The sequence below is a fragment of the Triturus cristatus genome, chromosome 6, assembly GCF_964204655.1.
Source record: "Triturus cristatus chromosome 6, aTriCri1.1, whole genome shotgun sequence".
In the NCBI taxonomy this organism is placed as follows: domain Eukaryota; kingdom Metazoa; phylum Chordata; class Amphibia; order Caudata; family Salamandridae; genus Triturus; species Triturus cristatus.
The window spans coordinates 58,130,461-58,147,923 of NC_140589.1; the positions used below are offsets into that span (position 1 = coordinate 58,130,461).

The window sequence follows — 17,463 nt, forward strand, 5'->3', positions numbered from 1 at the left end:
TCCCGGCAAGGGAGGCTGGGACAATAGGTTTCCTGCCTTGGGAGGTGCGAGCACCACCCCAGACAGGCCTTAGTACATTGGGGCAGGGAGGGATGAAAAGAATGAGACATGCCTGGGGCACACAAGGTGTCCCGTGCATAGTCCAGTTCAAACCGGTGCTGGGGCACTCCAGCCCCAGTCCTGGCGCGAAACTGGACAAAGGGAAGGGGGATGTAACCACCCCCCTCCCAGGTCCCACCCATAAGGCGTGACCTAGCAGGCAACCCAGCCCCCCAGATTAGTATAAGAGTGGTAGCTGGGCCGCAGGAGATTAGATTATCCTGAACCTGCAACTTGAACAGAAACTCTGGACCTTCGACATTTGACGAAAGAAGAAGACTGAAGAATCTCCCTTGTGGCCAAGGAGTGGCTACCCTGTGCAAACAGGCACCATCAAGAGACTACCCTTTGCTTTGCTGAAGTTCTACGAGGGACCGACTGCAGAGCCCGACCAGAGCCTTGACTTCCAGACTTCTCCGACCCTGATCCACATCCACAGCCGTGCTGAGATCCGTGGAGGCGACGAGAGACGTGGGACCGGCTACCTGGGAAAAGTGGCGAGTATCTTCCAGCGCAGCTTCTGAGGCACCCTCAAAGTTGTGCACCGGGGATTGAGAAGCCCCAACCCCAAGCACCATCTGCACCGAAGATCAGCCCCCCACACTCCATGAGTCCTGCGTGGGGCCCTTCTGCATTTTCCTGCTTGCCGCGTCTGTCCGGTTGCTTGCCCGTTGGCTAGTGGCCTTTGTGACGACACACCCTGAAATCTTCACTGCTGGTTTGGCTCCTCCAGACTGGCTCCCGCTTCTTTGCAAAAGAGAAGCACCCCAGACCTTCCTGGTCTGCACCAGAAGCAAGACCTCCGTTCTTCGTGGGTTCCGCTTGCCAAGGCTTGGTGAGTCCTAGTTCGACTTTGACGCCGCCGACAGCAAGAGCCTTCGTGGGACAGCTCGCCTCCTGGTCCTGGTCATCCTCGACGTCTCCTGGTACCCGTGGCTGCAGCGACAAGCTTCACCTTTCACCTGCAGTCTTCACAACATCGCCTGGTTCCTTCCTGGTTCCACGTGGTCACTGGCTAGTGACCTTGACTCTGTCCCTTCTGCTTGCAGGTATCCTCTCTTCTTGATCCCAGCCTTGGGATCCACCGGACACTCTTCACTGACTGCCTGTCAGCAACTTTGCTTCAGGCATCCATAGAAGTCCACGACGAAACCCGACGCAAGTTCACACCTATGCACCCGCAGCCTGTGGGCTAGGTAACTTGGGTACTTCGGTGCTCACAAGGGTAGTGACTATCCTAGGGTCTAGTTTCTGAGTCTCGACTCTCTAGCTGCTTCAGAAGTGTCCTTAACTGTTAATTTCTAACTGCTAGTAATTCTATCGACTTTTACGCATTATGCGTGAGTGTTTCCACTCTGCACCTGAATCCCGTGGGCCTCCCACTTCCTAACTATTGCTAGTGTAGTGTAGCCCCCGCGATTCCCTAGGCCTAGGCCTATCCTATTTCCGTGACAGTGGTCCTTATACCACTTCTTTAGTATATGGTTTGCGTGGCCCCTAGGGCCTAACTGTATTACTTACCTGTGTGACTTAATGTATGCTTGAATAAGACTGTGTTGTACTTACCTCTAATCTCATAAAGAGTGCTGAGGGTTTGACTAGAATAAATACACTTTATTTTATATATATATTTGTTGTGGTGTCCTTTCATTTGGTATTCAAGGGATTATATATGGTATCACAGCTGGCTTCACATGCCATTCAGAGTTTAGCCTAAGACTGCTCTCGTCCATGCTACCACTAGGATAGCTGGTCTATAAGGTTGACTTTACAACCAATCACCATAAGGGTTGTTTGGACTGATATAAGGTGTACACTAGAACTAGTGACATCATACATCAGGCCAACTTCTCACACCGTGGCCATCGTTGCGGAGTGCCATTGACGCTCCAAGAAGCTGTGGGCTTTCCTGGCATTACACCCTACTTCCCAGTGGTGGTGCATTAGCTCTCGCAGACTCCCAGTGCGGGTAGAGGTGGGCGATCTTTATGGGGCCCCCACCGGCATTGTGCATGGGCGGTGGGCCCCGAGCATGAGAGCTCCTGAGCGTTGGAGGGGGGGTCGGCAGGATCCATGTACTTTGCCCCCTCAAGTTTTTACATCACTGCTGCTTCCGTCGTCACATTTCGTGGCTGTAAAAGAAAGTACTTTTGTCCTGGGTTCTCCAGCTGCAGCCATGACACTGCCGAGTGAGTAATTGCTTCTTGGCTGGCGTGCCGTGAGATCCACGCTTGCAACCGTAATCATCACAGTGGAATTAGAAGACATAAGTCATACTAATGCCATAGAAATCTGCATCCTCCTGAGAAAAAAGAAGCTTTGCTTATATTTCTTCCCCCTTTTCCAATACCCACGCAGATAAGCCCACAGTTTTAAGATAAAATATGATCATGGAAGATGCTGCCAGGTGCTACAGGCACTTGGACGGAGCTACAGAATATAGTGCTCTGTGCTACCCTATTACTATAGTTTTGTACTTAAAGTGTTGCCTCTTTTACAAAACGGCACAACATTGCCTGGATATTTAAGTTATTATCAGCTAAATGAATCTAACTTTCTACCATACAACCACCCTTTAGCACTAAGTCTTATTTATTCATCCTTACTACCTCCTGAAATTCAATGCCTAAATGAAAGGTATTTAGCAAATTAGTGGGCTTACAATAATATACGTCTCATGTGGTTCTAGGGACAACAGCAGTACATTTCATGAGGATGGCATCTTTGCCTTAGATATCCACAGACCTCGGAGTACTGGCCTGACAGTTTATACAGCTCAGAATATTAAATACAGAAAAGGCATAACACAATTATTTAGCATTTAACATAAACAATACAAAGTAAAGCAATGGGTATGTATTTACCAAGTCATCAAAGATATCTCGCTGATGGACATGAATTGTAACCAATGTCTCAAACTTTATTCTTTCAAACTTTGAAAGATCGTGCGTTGTTTGGCTAATCAATGTATTTAAAATGTCTAGAAATCTTTGATTAGTTGTGGACATGACTTTTTTATCATCCTTTGCATTGTCTAGGGCTTCTTCTGAATCATGTGTCCACAGCATCTGTATTCCAAGCAACCCCACCTAATAAAATAATCAAAGTAGACATTAGGTCTGTACATACCTAGATATAACTGCACACATTTCATAAAATGTATGAATTAAACATCATTACATTGATTACCCTATTTGATAGCAGGTGATGTCATTTCTCTGGATGTGAGAGATTTAACTATTCTCCAATGGCCCAAAAAATATGTTACTTACCGTTACCTGTGTATCCCTGTAGGAAAATGCCTCTTTTTGACATGTTCACCCCACTTTTTGCTAACTGGGACTGATGCTTTCGATTGCAAGTGCACTTGGTCTCTGCTAACCAGGCCCAGTGCCAGTGTCCTTTCCCTAAAACGATACAAATGTGTATTGCAACCCAATTGGCAAGGATTTTAGTCCACTTGTAAAGCCCTGGTAAATGGTACCTCTGGTACCCAGGGCATGGGTACTATGGAGGGTCTCTATGGGCTGCAGCATGTATAATGCTACCCAAAGGGACCCACACACAAACTGCATGCAGACTGCCATTGCATGATGCGTGAAATGGGGAAAGCCATTCTGAAAGCATGACATTGCACACAACCTGGGGCATATTTACAAGCCCCTATCACCATAGCAGTGTCACTTTCAATGATGTTCCTGTGCCAATAAACCCTTTGCCTTACTTTCAAGCGATTATAAGCCACTTAACGTGGCTTAATGCCACCTTGTAAATAAGGCCCCCTTTCATGCTACACATAGCGTGAAAGGGGCGTGCAATGGGTGTTGTGGTAGACGTTCCACCACAACACTCATTGATTTTGACGCTGCGCCCTATTTACACGGGTGGTGTAAATAGAAGGCAGTGGCAAAATTAAGACCAGGTTAAAATTGGTTTTAACATGGAGAAACAAGGAGAACTGCTTAATTTCTCCTCGTTTTTAGCAAACTGGCATGAATGATTGTATAAACAATCATATAAAATAATTATGATTTGCAACTTCTATGTGTGCTGCACAATGCAGCACACATAGAAGTTACAAATCGGCAGTCTGGATTGTTTATGTGGAGGAAGGTATACATTACTGCACATACACAATCATTCCCCCCAACACAGGCACCCTTGCCATTCTGTGGTAAATATGACCCCGTTGGCAATGCTCACTCACACTACATATACTATATGCAAGTCATCCCTACAGAAGGCCTGTAGAGCCTTAAGGAAGGGTGCATTATATTACATGTGAGGGCACATCTGCACGAGGAGAGGCAACCCTGTGATGCCTAGTTGCATTGTTAGTCATTGCAAGTATTCAAGAAGCCCTTTTTAAGAACATGTACTGGGAACTGGTCATTACATGTACTGGGCACCTTGGAGATGCCCCCTTAGCTCTACTAGTCTCTTAGTGTGTTGGATGACTGATATCTTCCAGGCAAGTTTCTGACTTCCTGCAGATAGGAGCCTGTGCTCTCAGAGGTCAGGAACAATACCTGCTCGGCAGAAGATGTTGTCATCTCCTCAAGCAGGATGGCTAGCGATTTAGCATATCAAGACCAGAGGCTTCAAAGCCTCTGTCACCTTTGAAATGCAACCCCGGATCCCCCCTTCACCAGACCTGGGGAATGCCACTCCATGCCCTGGGGCCCAATTGGCACCAGAGCAAGCGGGAAATTAGATATTCAGGAGGCGTATTTTACTCACAGGCTAGTGGCGCCCCTAAGGCGAGCTACCATATGTGAACAGCCAAAGAAGGGTTCCACCATCTTGAATTTTGGTGAAATAGAGACTTCTGGGTCAGTGTTATACCCACTCCCCACAGGAATGGGTCATATAGGGAGTGTAGTCACCCTAGTGGTAGGTAGTCCATTGGTTGATCCCATATACCTTCTTAAATTGGGGGCCCCCTTGACACTAGACAAATAGATTCCACTACCTGGGAACAGGAGAAGGACAGAGAAGAGATGACACCATGAGAACCAATGACCCTCACTGAAACTAGCACCAAACCCTGCCTTGCTGCCTGCTTCATAAAGATTACAAAAAACCGACTCGTCCTGTGTCTGTGCATCCTCCCCAACACATGGAGGATACCATCTAGCATCTCCCTTGGGGTGGAGGAGTCTTCCCCCTGCCTCTACCGGCACCAAACGCATCTGCCTGGTTCACTGTGTTTGCTGGTCATCAGGCCCATCGAGGGAGAAATACTGCAGGAGTAGGTTTTTGTGGTTCCAGGACGTCAGCCCCGTTTCCCTGCCTGTCAATTCTCCACATTCACGCATGCAGATTGAGTGGCAACAGTTATAAGCATTCGACCCTCTGCCCGCAGTCTGTAATATCAACTTGGCAGTCAGGCGTCCTTCTATCAATACGGTATACGCCTGCCGTTGGAGCAAGTTTGTGGCATGGTGTGCACAAAAACAGGCTGACCCCCTTTTTGCTCCCCTTTCAGGTCCTTCTATTTATTTTTTTCATGCCCAGCAGGGCTCTGCTTTGGGCACCACAAAAGACTATCTTTCTGCCATTTTGGCATGTCTGTGGTTGCCAGATCAGCAATCCCCTTTAAAGTTCCTTATTTATTTATTTCTTTTTACAGAGTTTTATTTAGCGCAAACCTGACCCAAATTGGGTGTCAGAGCGCTTTACATAGCACCAGTTGCATTACATGAGGACACATTCATTTTTGTACATAGCTTTCTGAAAGGTCTCCAATTCTTGCCTCCACCTTCATCCTTCATCATGCCTCAATGAGGCCTAAATTTAGTGCTGACGTTTCTAATATGCACTCCTTTCGATCCCCTACACAACTGTCTTTTTGTTTTTAATTCTTTTTATTGTCAGTCAGTCAGTCAAAAGACTTTATTTCGGCTGTTAGCTATAAAAGTTCAAACATCACAATTTTAAGACAATAAAAGTAGTTTAGAAACCAACATTAAAACTATAAATTAAAAAAATAAGTTTACACTTGAAGAATACACTTAAAGTAAAAAAATTGATACATGCAAATACCTCATCATTGTATTAAGCATCTTCTAGTCAGCCACATTGAGAATAAAAATTTGGCAATCACTATGACAAATACAGGCGATGGATCATATTTCAACAGCCTATAGAGATCTCTATAGTTTCTAACCCCCAGGTTTTTAGCAGACCTTTGCCACGGACTCTACCTGGGCGGCTGCCTTGGTGTGAGCTCTCTGTGGTGGTGGATGGTGATTGCCTACTTTGCACTATTGACTAGCGCTATTTTAAAAACTGGATTTTATTGTTTTATCGTTTTTAATTCTTTGGTGTATCTTATGTGAAGTGTATTGAAGTGTATTTATTCTGCCTTTACTGCTGCACCTTCTCTCCTGAGGCGCAAAGCCGGGAGATTTTTCCTATACTCTCGCTGTGTTTTGGGGGCTTAGGGGACTCTCTTCTTACCTGGGGCAGCGGAGCGAAGTCGCTTTCACCGGTGTCGGCTCCTCGCTGCTCCGCGCTCTCCTCCTTCCTGCTGTGCTCTCTGGGCGCCCCTCTCGCTGGTCAGTGGACAGCGGGATAGTCGCACGGGGACGGCGGCCATCTTTAGTGAGGCTGGCTCGCTGGTCGGCGGACTAGGCTTGCTGCCTCACGGGCGGGAACTATAAAACTAGCTTCCCTGCCCTGCCCCGATCAGACCTTTGCCACGGACTCTACCTGGGCGGCTGCCTTGGTGTGAGCTCTCTGTGGTGGTGGATGGTGATTGCCTACTTTGCACTATTGACTAGCGCTATTTTAAAAACTGGATTTTATTGTTTTATCGTTTTTAATTCTTTGGTGTATCTTATGTGAAGTGTATTGAAGTGTATTTATTCTGCCTTTACTGCTGCACCTTCTCTCCTGAGGCGCAAAGCCGGGAGATTTTTCCTATACTCTCGCTGTGTTTTGGGGGCTTAGGGGACTCTCTTCTTACCTGGGGCAGCGGAGCGAAGTCGCTTTCACCGGTGTCGGCTCCTCGCTGCTCCGCGCTCTCCTCCTTCCTGCTGTGCTCTCTGGGCGCCCCTCTCGCTGGTCAGTGGACAGCGGGATTGTCGCACGGGGACGGCGGCCATCTTTAGTGAGGCTGGCTCGCTGGTCGGCGGACTAGGCTTGCTGCCTCACGGGCGGGAACTATAAAACTAGAAGGTGATGACTCCGCGCAGCGGACGCGCATTGCGGAGACGCCTTTCCTGCGCCAAAGGAGCGCCTAAGGAAAGCCCGTCTGCGCCCGTCAGCGTCCCGGATGCGGACGGGTGCGGAATAGTGGAGTACACTGGCCCTCAGCTGCGTGCTTTAAGAACTGACCTGCACAGCAACTGTGGGGTATGCGACCTTGGTACAGGGGAGAATCTGAGCTGTCCAGGGTGCGGGTGGTCCTTGAGATGGGACAGGGTGAAGCCCATGGCTCCCAAGCTTAGTCGGCAGTTAACCTTTACGACGACTCATAACTCGGACGACCGGTCTTTCAATTGTGCTCTTTTAAACACTCGTTCGGCTTGCAAGCATGCTCAAGATCTGTTCAGTTTCCTGACCGATTTCAAGCCAGCCTGTCTATTTCTTACTGAAACGTGGCTTGATGATACGTCGGGCCCAGATATTGCTAATGCCTTGCCCCCCAACTATTACATACTTAGAAAAGACAGGATGAACAGAAAGGGTGGGGGTGTAGCATTGCTGATAGATAGACAGTACGAATGCTCCATTATCCCCACGAATGAAATCCACGGGGTTGAAGCATTGGGTTTTTGCCTTTCCTTTTCGCCGGCTCAATCTTGTGCCGGTCTGCTGATTTATCGACCGCCAGGCCCCTTGGGATCTTTTAGCGAAGAGCTTGTTACTATAATATCTACTCTGAGCATTCAATTTAAACATTTTATCCTATTGGGCGATTTTAACATACATTTTGATACGCTGGCTGCCACTGACACTATCCAGATACTTGATATCACTGCTCCCTTGGGCCTTCTACCCTACGTGATATCGCCGACCCACGATAAAGGCCACACATTGGACCAGATCTTCTCCACCTCTCCCATCTCTGTTGCACCCCCTCTTCCCGTCTTATGGTCGGACCATTCGTTACTAACTTTTAAGATTCAGTCCCTGTTCGCGGGGACGGGTAGGCCTGTCGGATGTCAGTCCCGCCTGTCACGCCCCTTTCATCTAGTCACACCTGAGATGATTGAGCACTATAGGCTATCTCACCCCTGTTCTCTCACCGGGGACTTAGAACTGGACCTCCTTCGCTTTCAAACATGGCTAGCACAGTGTTTGGAGGACTTAGCCCCGCCTAAGCGTTCCCTTAAGAAATCCTCACGTGCCTCTGGCCCCTGGTTCACACACGCTCTCAATACCAGTAGAAGGCTTTGTAAGAAGGCCGAGAGAGCTTGGCGTGCCAACTATTTAGATTCACTAAAGGAGGCCTATAGGTCCTGTATTAAGGCTTATCATAAAGAAATTTATGTAGCCAAAAAAATGTACTTCACCCATAGGATTGAAGAAGCTGCGAACACTAGCAAGGAGATTTTTGCTATTGTTAAAGAATTTACCTCTCCTGCCGCCAGCTCCCTCAAATGTTCCTTTTCTGAGACGTGGGTTTCTCAATTAGCCAGCTTCTTCTCCAATAAAATCAGGAGTATTCAGGCTACTTTTTCCTCTCTCGACCTGGGAGGACTGTCCTGGCCCAATACCCCGTCTGAGGTGCCTAAGCAGGGGCAACCCAGCCTGATGAGTTTCCCTCCTCTCCAACCTCTTGACTCTCTGGAATTACTCTTAAAAATAAGATCGGGCTCTCCGTTGGACCCTTGCCCTGCCAAGCTGTTGGCTAAAGTGGCCCATGTGCTAAACCCGATGGTGAACCCCATTATAAACCGCTCCTTAGAAACAGGCACAGTTCCTTCCATCTGGAAGCAAGCGATGGTCGTACCACTGCTGAAGAAGCCGTCCTTAGACCCTACTACTCATGCCAACTATCGTCCTATCTCCTTGCTCCCAGCCTTGGCAAAAGTTGCGGAAAAGCACGTGCAGTCTGTCCTCTCGCTCTTCGTTGAGTCCCATGGTATTCTGCACCACACTCAATCCGGTTTCCGTGCCAACATGAGCACGGAGACGGCCCTGTTGGAGGTGACTGAGGCCATTAAGGAAGTCCTGGACTCTGGGGGGAAGGCAATGCTGATTTTGCTTGATCTCTCGGCGGCATTTGACACCGTCCCCCATGGCCGCCTTCTAGCGCGCCTTGAGGAGATCGGTATTGGTGGTACGGTACTCAACTGGTTTTCGTCTTTTCTGTCCAACCGCCAACAAACAGTCTGGGCACCCCCACACTCCGCGGTAGTGCCACCCATGGAGGTGGGTGTGCCTCAGGGATCAATCCTGAGTCCTACTCTTTTTAATATCTATATTTCCCCTCTGGCGGCACTTGCGGAGTCTTTCGGTGCCCAGATTGTCTCTTATGCTGATGATACTCAGCTCCTTTTCTCATGCGAGAAAGATATGGACTTCGATGGTGCTCTCATCAAAGGCTGTCTGGAGGCAGTCTTTAATTGGCTTCAAATGAATCAACTCAAATGCAACTCGGAAAAATCCGAGGTTCTCTTTTTTGGCTGTCCCCCTGATACGTGTTGGAAATCCTGGTGGCCGCTGGACATGTCCCCCCCCTCTAATGCAACACCGGTGGCAAAAAATCTTGGGGTTAAGCTGGACACCTCCCTCTCTCTGAAACCACAAATTATGAGTCTGGTTGGCCAGTGTTTCGGGGTCTTGAAAGCACTTAGAAAATTCCTTCCCCTCCTCCCCATTGCCCACAGGAAGACGACAGTGCAGGCCCTAATAGGATCCAGGCTTGATTATGCCAATGTCCTTTATCTGGGCCTCCCGAAGTCTCTCCTCTCGCGCCTGCAGATTGTGCAAAATTCGGCCGCTCGTGCGATTTTTGGTCTTGGTCATCGCGCCCATGCGTCTGGCCTGTTGCAAACCCTTCATTGGCTGCCGATCCAGAGGCGCATTGAGTTTAAAACGCTCACCCTTGCTTTTAAAACCCTTCATGGCATGGGCCCTAGTTATCTCAGAAAGAGGTTCATCCTCTATAAACCAGCCAGAGCTTTGCGCTCAGCGTCTCTATCTCTCTCCACGGTCCCAGCAATTAGGCGCGCCCGCATTGGTGGACGCTCCTTCAAGTACCTTGCGCCCCGGGCTTGGAATGCCCTCCCACTCTCTGTACGGATGAGTGAGAGCTTGCTGTCCTTCAGAAAAGAGCTCAAGACTTGGCTCTTTAGCCAATAAGCCCCCCCCCCCCCCCTGTTTAGAGCTCTGTGGCTTCGGGTCTGATAGCGCCGGGACACTCTGCTTGAGTAGCTGAGCGCTTAACAAAACCCCGTTTAACATAACATAACAAGCTGAATGATCCATTTTCTGCGGGGATTTACATAAGCCATACAACAAAATATAACATGGACCTCTGTTTCTTCATCAGCGCAACAGCCAGGGCAAGGCTGCCTGCTAGAACCTGCCCACTTATTCGTCCTAGAGTATAGAGGGAGTGATCCATGTCTAAACTGAATGTATAGTTTCTTAGCAAGTAACGGTTGGATCAAATCCAATACAGGCTCAAAGCTATATCCAATTTTCACCTCGAGGAATACCGAAATCAGATTAATTCTGTTCTCTGTCCGTAGAATCTGCATCAATTTGTGATCCTCTAGAGCTTTAGCCAGGGACTTTTATGGTTGGACAGGACATGACTCCTCAGGTGTATGCCAGAGATCTTCTCTCCCAATTGCCCTTAGGGATTTTTGACATAGGCAAGCCACGGGATGGCGCCTGCCTTTGGGAGCATCAAGATTGATTTCAGTTTCTCCCTAAAGTTGTCAAGCTCAGGAGTGCTCCATAATCGGCGCCAATACATGACCGGGCGTGAAGCTACCAGGTCAGCTATTGGGTGTATACCCAAATCCATCCTAAGTGGATGCATAGGGGTGCTCATAGGTAGTGCCAAAAGTTGTCTCACTAAACGGTTTTCTGACTTAGTTAAAATCTGAGCTGGGTGGTGGCCAGTCTTAAATGGCCTGACGCTCTGCCTCTAGCACTCCTATCCACCAGAATGACTGTGCATTCACGAGTGGGACTCAGTCCATACGAGGTGGTTTTTGGCCGCCCGGCCAATGTATGGGGTGTGCCAAGACCGACGAAATTCAGCGAAATCGAACATCCAGTACTGCTTGATTACTTGTACGAATTGACGGCTAAATTGCGTGTTTTACACCAACAGGTGCACGATACTCTTCCCCAGGCCTCTGAAGCTCCAGGACACCCTATCGACCCTGGCACATGGCTCATCAAGAATTTCCAGCGCAAAAGCAACGATGAGCCCCGTTGGATTGGCCCTCATCTCGTACTTCTGTCTACAAGATCAGCTGTTCGAGTAAAGGGGAAAAAGAACTGGATCCACGGCGCCCACATCAAACGGATCCCTTTGCCTCTGCCGTATGACCAGTGGGTCCAGGAGGGTATTGCTGACTCTGAAACAGACACTGTACCTCGTTTTGTGCCGTTCAGTGATGCACGCGTAAGAGGCACAACTTCAGCACAACAGAGTGACGATATTTTGCAAGAAGCTGTGCCACCGTCAATTCGATTGGACACCACAGAGCCTGAACTCTTGTTTCAAGATCAGACAGTACCTGGCCGTTTTCACTATAACTTAAGACCAAGGCCTATGGACAAATAAATATTCTTTCTCTTACCTTTTTGTTTTTTGATATCACAGCTCTCCCATCTGAAGGACTTTCTTGATTTTTGTTTTTCGAACCACCATCCGGGTTCAGCCGCAGGGTCGCGGTGCCAAGACTTTGGGGTACAGGCCGAAGACGTTAGGTCAATGGTTCTGGTTGGTCTAGGGCGTTCCCTGGACTGACAGGCGTACTCCTTAGCAGAAGATACTCACCCGCCGCGAGCGGCACGATTAGAGGATGGAGTTTTTCAAGATGGAGAGACTCGCTGAGGAAATGAACTTTAAAGCAAAAATATGTAAAATAATGAAGAGCAAACGTTTTGTATTTTTATGTCTGTTTATACTATGTAGTATGGTAGTGTTTACCGTAGGATTTGTATTTTTCTCCTCTCAAGAGCCCATTGCACCCACTGTACAGCCTATACCTCCTCCTACTGTCTCCTCACACTCTTTCCACCCTCTGCCTGAACACGAACAAGCTAGACGATCAGAGTTTGTAAACAACTCGTTTATTCAGCTCCTGCACCAGCACCAACTAGTCATGAATACGACCAATTGCTGGGTATGTGGGTTGATGCCACATACCATTAACAAGAGTATTCCTTATCTAGTGCTGCCGTTTAGTTACAATGGATCGTCATGGGCATTCCAGACCATGTTTCTCTTTGCATTAGATGCCTACTCCCCGCGACAACCGCGTTCCATCAGACCTAGCACCAATAATAAAGCTTTAATGAAAGGAGTTGCCGATATGAGCAGAGATATCGACGCATACTCATCTATTCCCAAGGAGGAATTGAGAGCTTATGTAGGGTGGAACGCGACGGGGTATAGTATTAGTCTGGGTGAAAGACAGCAAAAAATCTCATCCCCAATTTGGGTCGTACCCCACATAGGTCGGTTCTGCTTACAAGGTAATGGTCAGAATCCTAGAGCTCAACTGGGGAGAAGTGACTGTACTGAAACGTACACTTTTCCATCGCAGTTTTCCCCTGCGTTTTTGGCTGCCAAGGGTACATATTTTGTCTGCAATGACCGAGCATATACATGGTTGCCTCCTGACTTCTCGGGCACATGTTATATTGCAAATTTGCTACCGCCAACATTCACTGCTGCCTCCGACTATCACAAGACCAGAGTTGTGAGAGGCGTGATTAGTAAGGAGGATACTGCCGGTCAGGAAGCGGGAGACTTCTTTTTGGGTTTCCTGCCGTTTTGGGGACCTATGGTCAATAGTAGGAACCTGAGACAACTGACTCGTGTGGTTGAATCCACTGTTAATGTTACGGCTGGTGCCCTTGGTAATTTAACAGCTGAGCTCCAAGCGGATCGCCTCATGACTTTGCAGAACCGCATGGTTCTAGACGTCATACTTAGAGACCGCGGTGGGGTATGTAAGGTTATCCAATCTAGTTGTTGCATTTTCATACCAGATAACGCTCCAACAGTTTATCAAGCCATCTCCAAACTGCATAAAATATCTAAATCCATACACGTGGATAAAGGAGATTGGTCACTGGTGGGGTGGTTCTGGGAACTGATATCTGCCTGGGGTTGGAAAATTCTGATGGTCATTGGAATGATCTTAGCCATCCTTTTCCTGTTCTGTCTGTGCATACAGTGTGCTCCTGCGATATGTGGCCTCTGTGCTACATTATGTGTACAAAAACCTGTATCGAGGGACGAGCTAAGTAATAGGGTGATGCTACAGCAACATCTCCATGACTTCGTGAATATTGACCTAGACTCGGATTGATGTGAGCATAGTTATTGCCTATGTAAGGGCAAAAGGAGGGTCTGTGGTACTTTAGAATTTGGGACCGCGTAGGAGGCAGGGCCCTACCCCTGTCTATCCCGGTATTAGCGAACCGCGAATGGTCAATGCGGTATGTACAAGTGCTTTGTATAACGTTCTAGCTATGAAAGCACTGTGTATACGATATTATACATCACTCCGTGGGTTCCATCTTAGAGCGGTGGCCATCTTATGGTTGCCCTCACATAGGCTACATATTACGAGCAAATACGGGCCTTTAGAACACATGCGCTTTCCTTTGACTTCTCTGTGACCTGGGCAGCTTGCCCCCGCTGCCCCAGGTCAGTCCGGTCTCACGAGCTCCCGTCCTTCGCTCCACCTGTGATTAGCATCAGGGCTTGACACACCATAAAGCCTTTTCATCCCACACGAGCCTCCAGCTAATCTCTTTCACACCTGACTGTTCCTGCTTTATGGCTTGTTTTCCAAACAGGAGATGCTCGTGTTTATTGGGGTCTATCGATATCTGATGTGGGACCTGAGCCTTGCTGGGTAAATAATTGTGGGCTGGTTTAACTGGAATGTGGGATGGTCATCATGACTCTGCCTTTTCGTTTGTAATGTATACATTTATATGGCCATATCGTAAACCAAGGAATGTGTGCCTGAAGCATGATATTTTGTATTTAAGGAGAAGCCCGTTTCTGTAACTTTTAGCAGTCTCCTGAGAACATACATGCTGTTGTACTTCTCGGATACCTGTAATTGGTCTGCAGCCAATAAACTGATCTTTGACTTCACCCAGAAGACTCTGTGTTTCTGTAGGTCTGAAACAGGAAGAACCCGAAGTCATAGGGTGTGTTCCCCTGCACCGCTGGGCTTAAAATTCCCAGTACTTCATCACTATCACCGAGGCATGTAAAACCTCCTTTATATGGGACCTCCTTATAAGTATGTGAGCCCCTACACCACCACCACCACTGGGACACCTAGAGAGACCCTGGGGGCTCCTAGTATGCCAAAATATTGTAGTTTATTAATTTTTAAGTTCCCGAAACACCAAAGTGGAGTCTAGGAACAATTTACATTTTAAAAGTAGCCCTGAAACACAGGGCTGCTTTTAATCTGACCTCAGCCCTCAGTAGAGCACACATGCAAGTGCAGAAAGGGCTGCTGGCCTATAAACTGCCATGCCCTATTATATACTAGGGGCTCAAAGGTAGTTTTTATCCCCCTGCTCTATTATGTACTAAGGTCTCATAGGTGCAGTCATGCCAATCATAGAGGTTCCATAACCCAATGAGACCCTAGTGTATGTAGGTGTTTTCACTGTCTTCTAAGTGTGTTTTCAGCATAGCACTGGCCCAGGGCCTCGTTAGGCAGAGCCCAGGGACAGTCGTAGTCAGTTACAACTGGTACCAGTCAGCAAATTAAAAAATAGGGGTACCCAGGGCACAAGGATGACTTTGCAACATAGCTCCCTCCCCAACGAAAGGTGATGGGTTACTAACCTACACCCTGGTAGTCCTTGTCAGCTAAGTGGTAAAATCTAGATAGTCCATCAGCATTGGCATGGGCAACCCCATGTCTGTGTTCCAATGTAAAGTCCATTCCCTGTAGGAAAATGGATTTTCCGCTCTCAGGTGCATGACCCTCTGAGTAGCCTGTGGTCAGTTTGAACGTGAAAATGTGTCCCAACCAAATATGGTCACAGCTTTTTCAGGGACCAAACCACAGTAAAGGCCTCTCTCTCAATGGCACTCCACCTCTGCTCTTTGGGAAGACGTTGCCTGCTAATGAAGGCAACTGGCCCAATCCCTTGTTCTGAAGCATCTGTCTGAACCACAGAGTCCTTTTATGTAGTCTGGGGCCAGTAGCACTTGTACTGAACACATAGCAGCTTTCAGAGTGTCAAAAGCCTTCTGACACTCTGGGGTCCAATCCACCTTTTTGGGCTTCTTTTCAGAAGTCAGTTCTATTAGAGGCTGAACAATGGTTCCATAATTTTGAACAAACCTTCTATAGAACCCAGTCAGTCCAAGGAATGCCCTGACCTGAGTCTGGGTAACAGGAGCTGTCCAATCTAAAATAGTTATAATGTTGGCCTGGAGAGGCTGTACATGGCCTTCACCTACCAGGTGGCCGAGGCATACCACAGAACTCAGCCCTATTTGCCACTTACTTGCCTTAATTGTCAGGCGTGCCTGCTGCATTGCTCGAAGCACTTCCCTAAGGTGGCTTAAGTGATCCCCTCAGGGAGAACTGCAAACAGCTATATCATCCAGATAAGCTGCACTAAACTGCCTCAACCCAGACAAGACCCTGTTCACCAACTAGTGGAAGGTGGTAGGTACATTTTTTAAGCCAAAGGGCATTACCTTGAACTGATAATGTCACTCTGTGTGGAGAATGCTGACCCCTTCTTTGCTCCATCTTTGACGGAAATCTGCCAGTAGCCTGAAGTTGAATCAAAAGTGCTCAGGTAATTAGCATCTCCTAACCTGTCAATGCGCTCATCAGCTCTCGGTATAGGGTAATGACTTCATTCACTCCTCTGCAGTCCACACAGAACCTTAACTCTTTTGTATCCCCTGGGGATTAGGTTTGGGCACCAGAACCACTGGACTGGCCCATAGACTTTCAGACGGTTCAATTACCCTCAACTCCAGCATCTTAGCTAACTCAGCTTTGATGCTGGCTCTGACATGCACATAAAACCTGTACAGTTTTCTTTTATAGATAGGCTTTCACCAATGTCAATGTGGTGGGCACACTACTCAGTGATATCTGGGGTCAAAGAGAAGAGGCCCGAAACCTGTGCCTGCATCTGATTGCAGTCTCTGTGCTGCTTGTCTGTCAATTTGGGAGAGAGTACAACTCCCTCCACTGACCCTTCTTGCACATTATTGGAGAGGAGGTCAGGCACTGGCTTAGTTCCCCCCTTCACTCCCTCATGAGTAACCAGTAACATGGTCATATCTGCCCTGTCATGGTGGGGTTTCAATCTGTTCACATGCATCACCCTATGAGGGTTCCTGTGGGTGCCAAGGTCGACCAGGTAGGTAATCTCATCCTTCTTTTCTCCAATTGGATAGAGCCCATTTCACTTGTCATGGAGGGCCTTGGGAGACACAGGCTCCAACACCTACATTAACTGTACGGGAGTAGTACGATGGGGGCGTTGCCAAGATGGCAGCTGCATCGGACACTTACTGAACAGCTCCGTGCTGGACCCCCTCATCATCCTGGCATACACGCATCAGTGATCCACTGCAAAGTACGCAAACCGCTTGCTGTGACCCCGAGACAGCGGGGGACTGACTCGATGGTGTGGCGCAAAAAGTGTGAGGTGCAGAGTGCAGCCGTGCCGGCCTATCCCATCCTGACACACCAGACATGAAGCTGATGCTCTGGGAGGTGCCGGCGACCTATGCAAATGACCTCAGCTAGAGACTCTACGGCCTGCGTCTACGGCTTAGGGTGCAGGACCGGCGCTGAAGGACGATACAGGTCTAATCGCCCGAGAGAAGCCACGAACAAGCGTGTGATAAGGAGGCGGCCCTCTTCATCCAGACTGCCAAATCGGTGGGTGTTGCCGGGCTCTGCTGGCGCCAGACCTGGAGGGAGATGTGGATTGAGGTATTTGGCTGCGAGATACGTCAACTTCAGGACACCCAGGGATGCTCCTGTGGGAATCGGGTGATCACAAAGGAAACTGCGTTCTTCCCTCCTCTGTACCCGCAAACTGGGCATTCGAGCTGCGGTGGGTCCTGGCCCCTCTCGCACCCATAGTCCGCTGCAGCAACTGGTCCGTGCACCAAAGAGGATCTCTGCCCTCACCTCA

General features: G+C 48.4%; 1 protein-coding gene across 1 annotated transcript in view; it reads right to left on the bottom strand.

The window, feature by feature from the left end:
- Window positions 1-17,463, bottom strand: part of DNAH8 (dynein axonemal heavy chain 8) — a 13,985,216-nt gene that overhangs the window by 7,727,860 nt on the left and 6,239,893 nt on the right. The window contains exon 42 of the mRNA XM_085610239.1: window positions 2,964-3,188. Within this exon, the coding sequence (XP_085466365.1) occupies window positions 2,964-3,188 (225 nt within the window). The remainder of the gene's footprint in view (window positions 1-2,963; window positions 3,189-17,463) is intronic.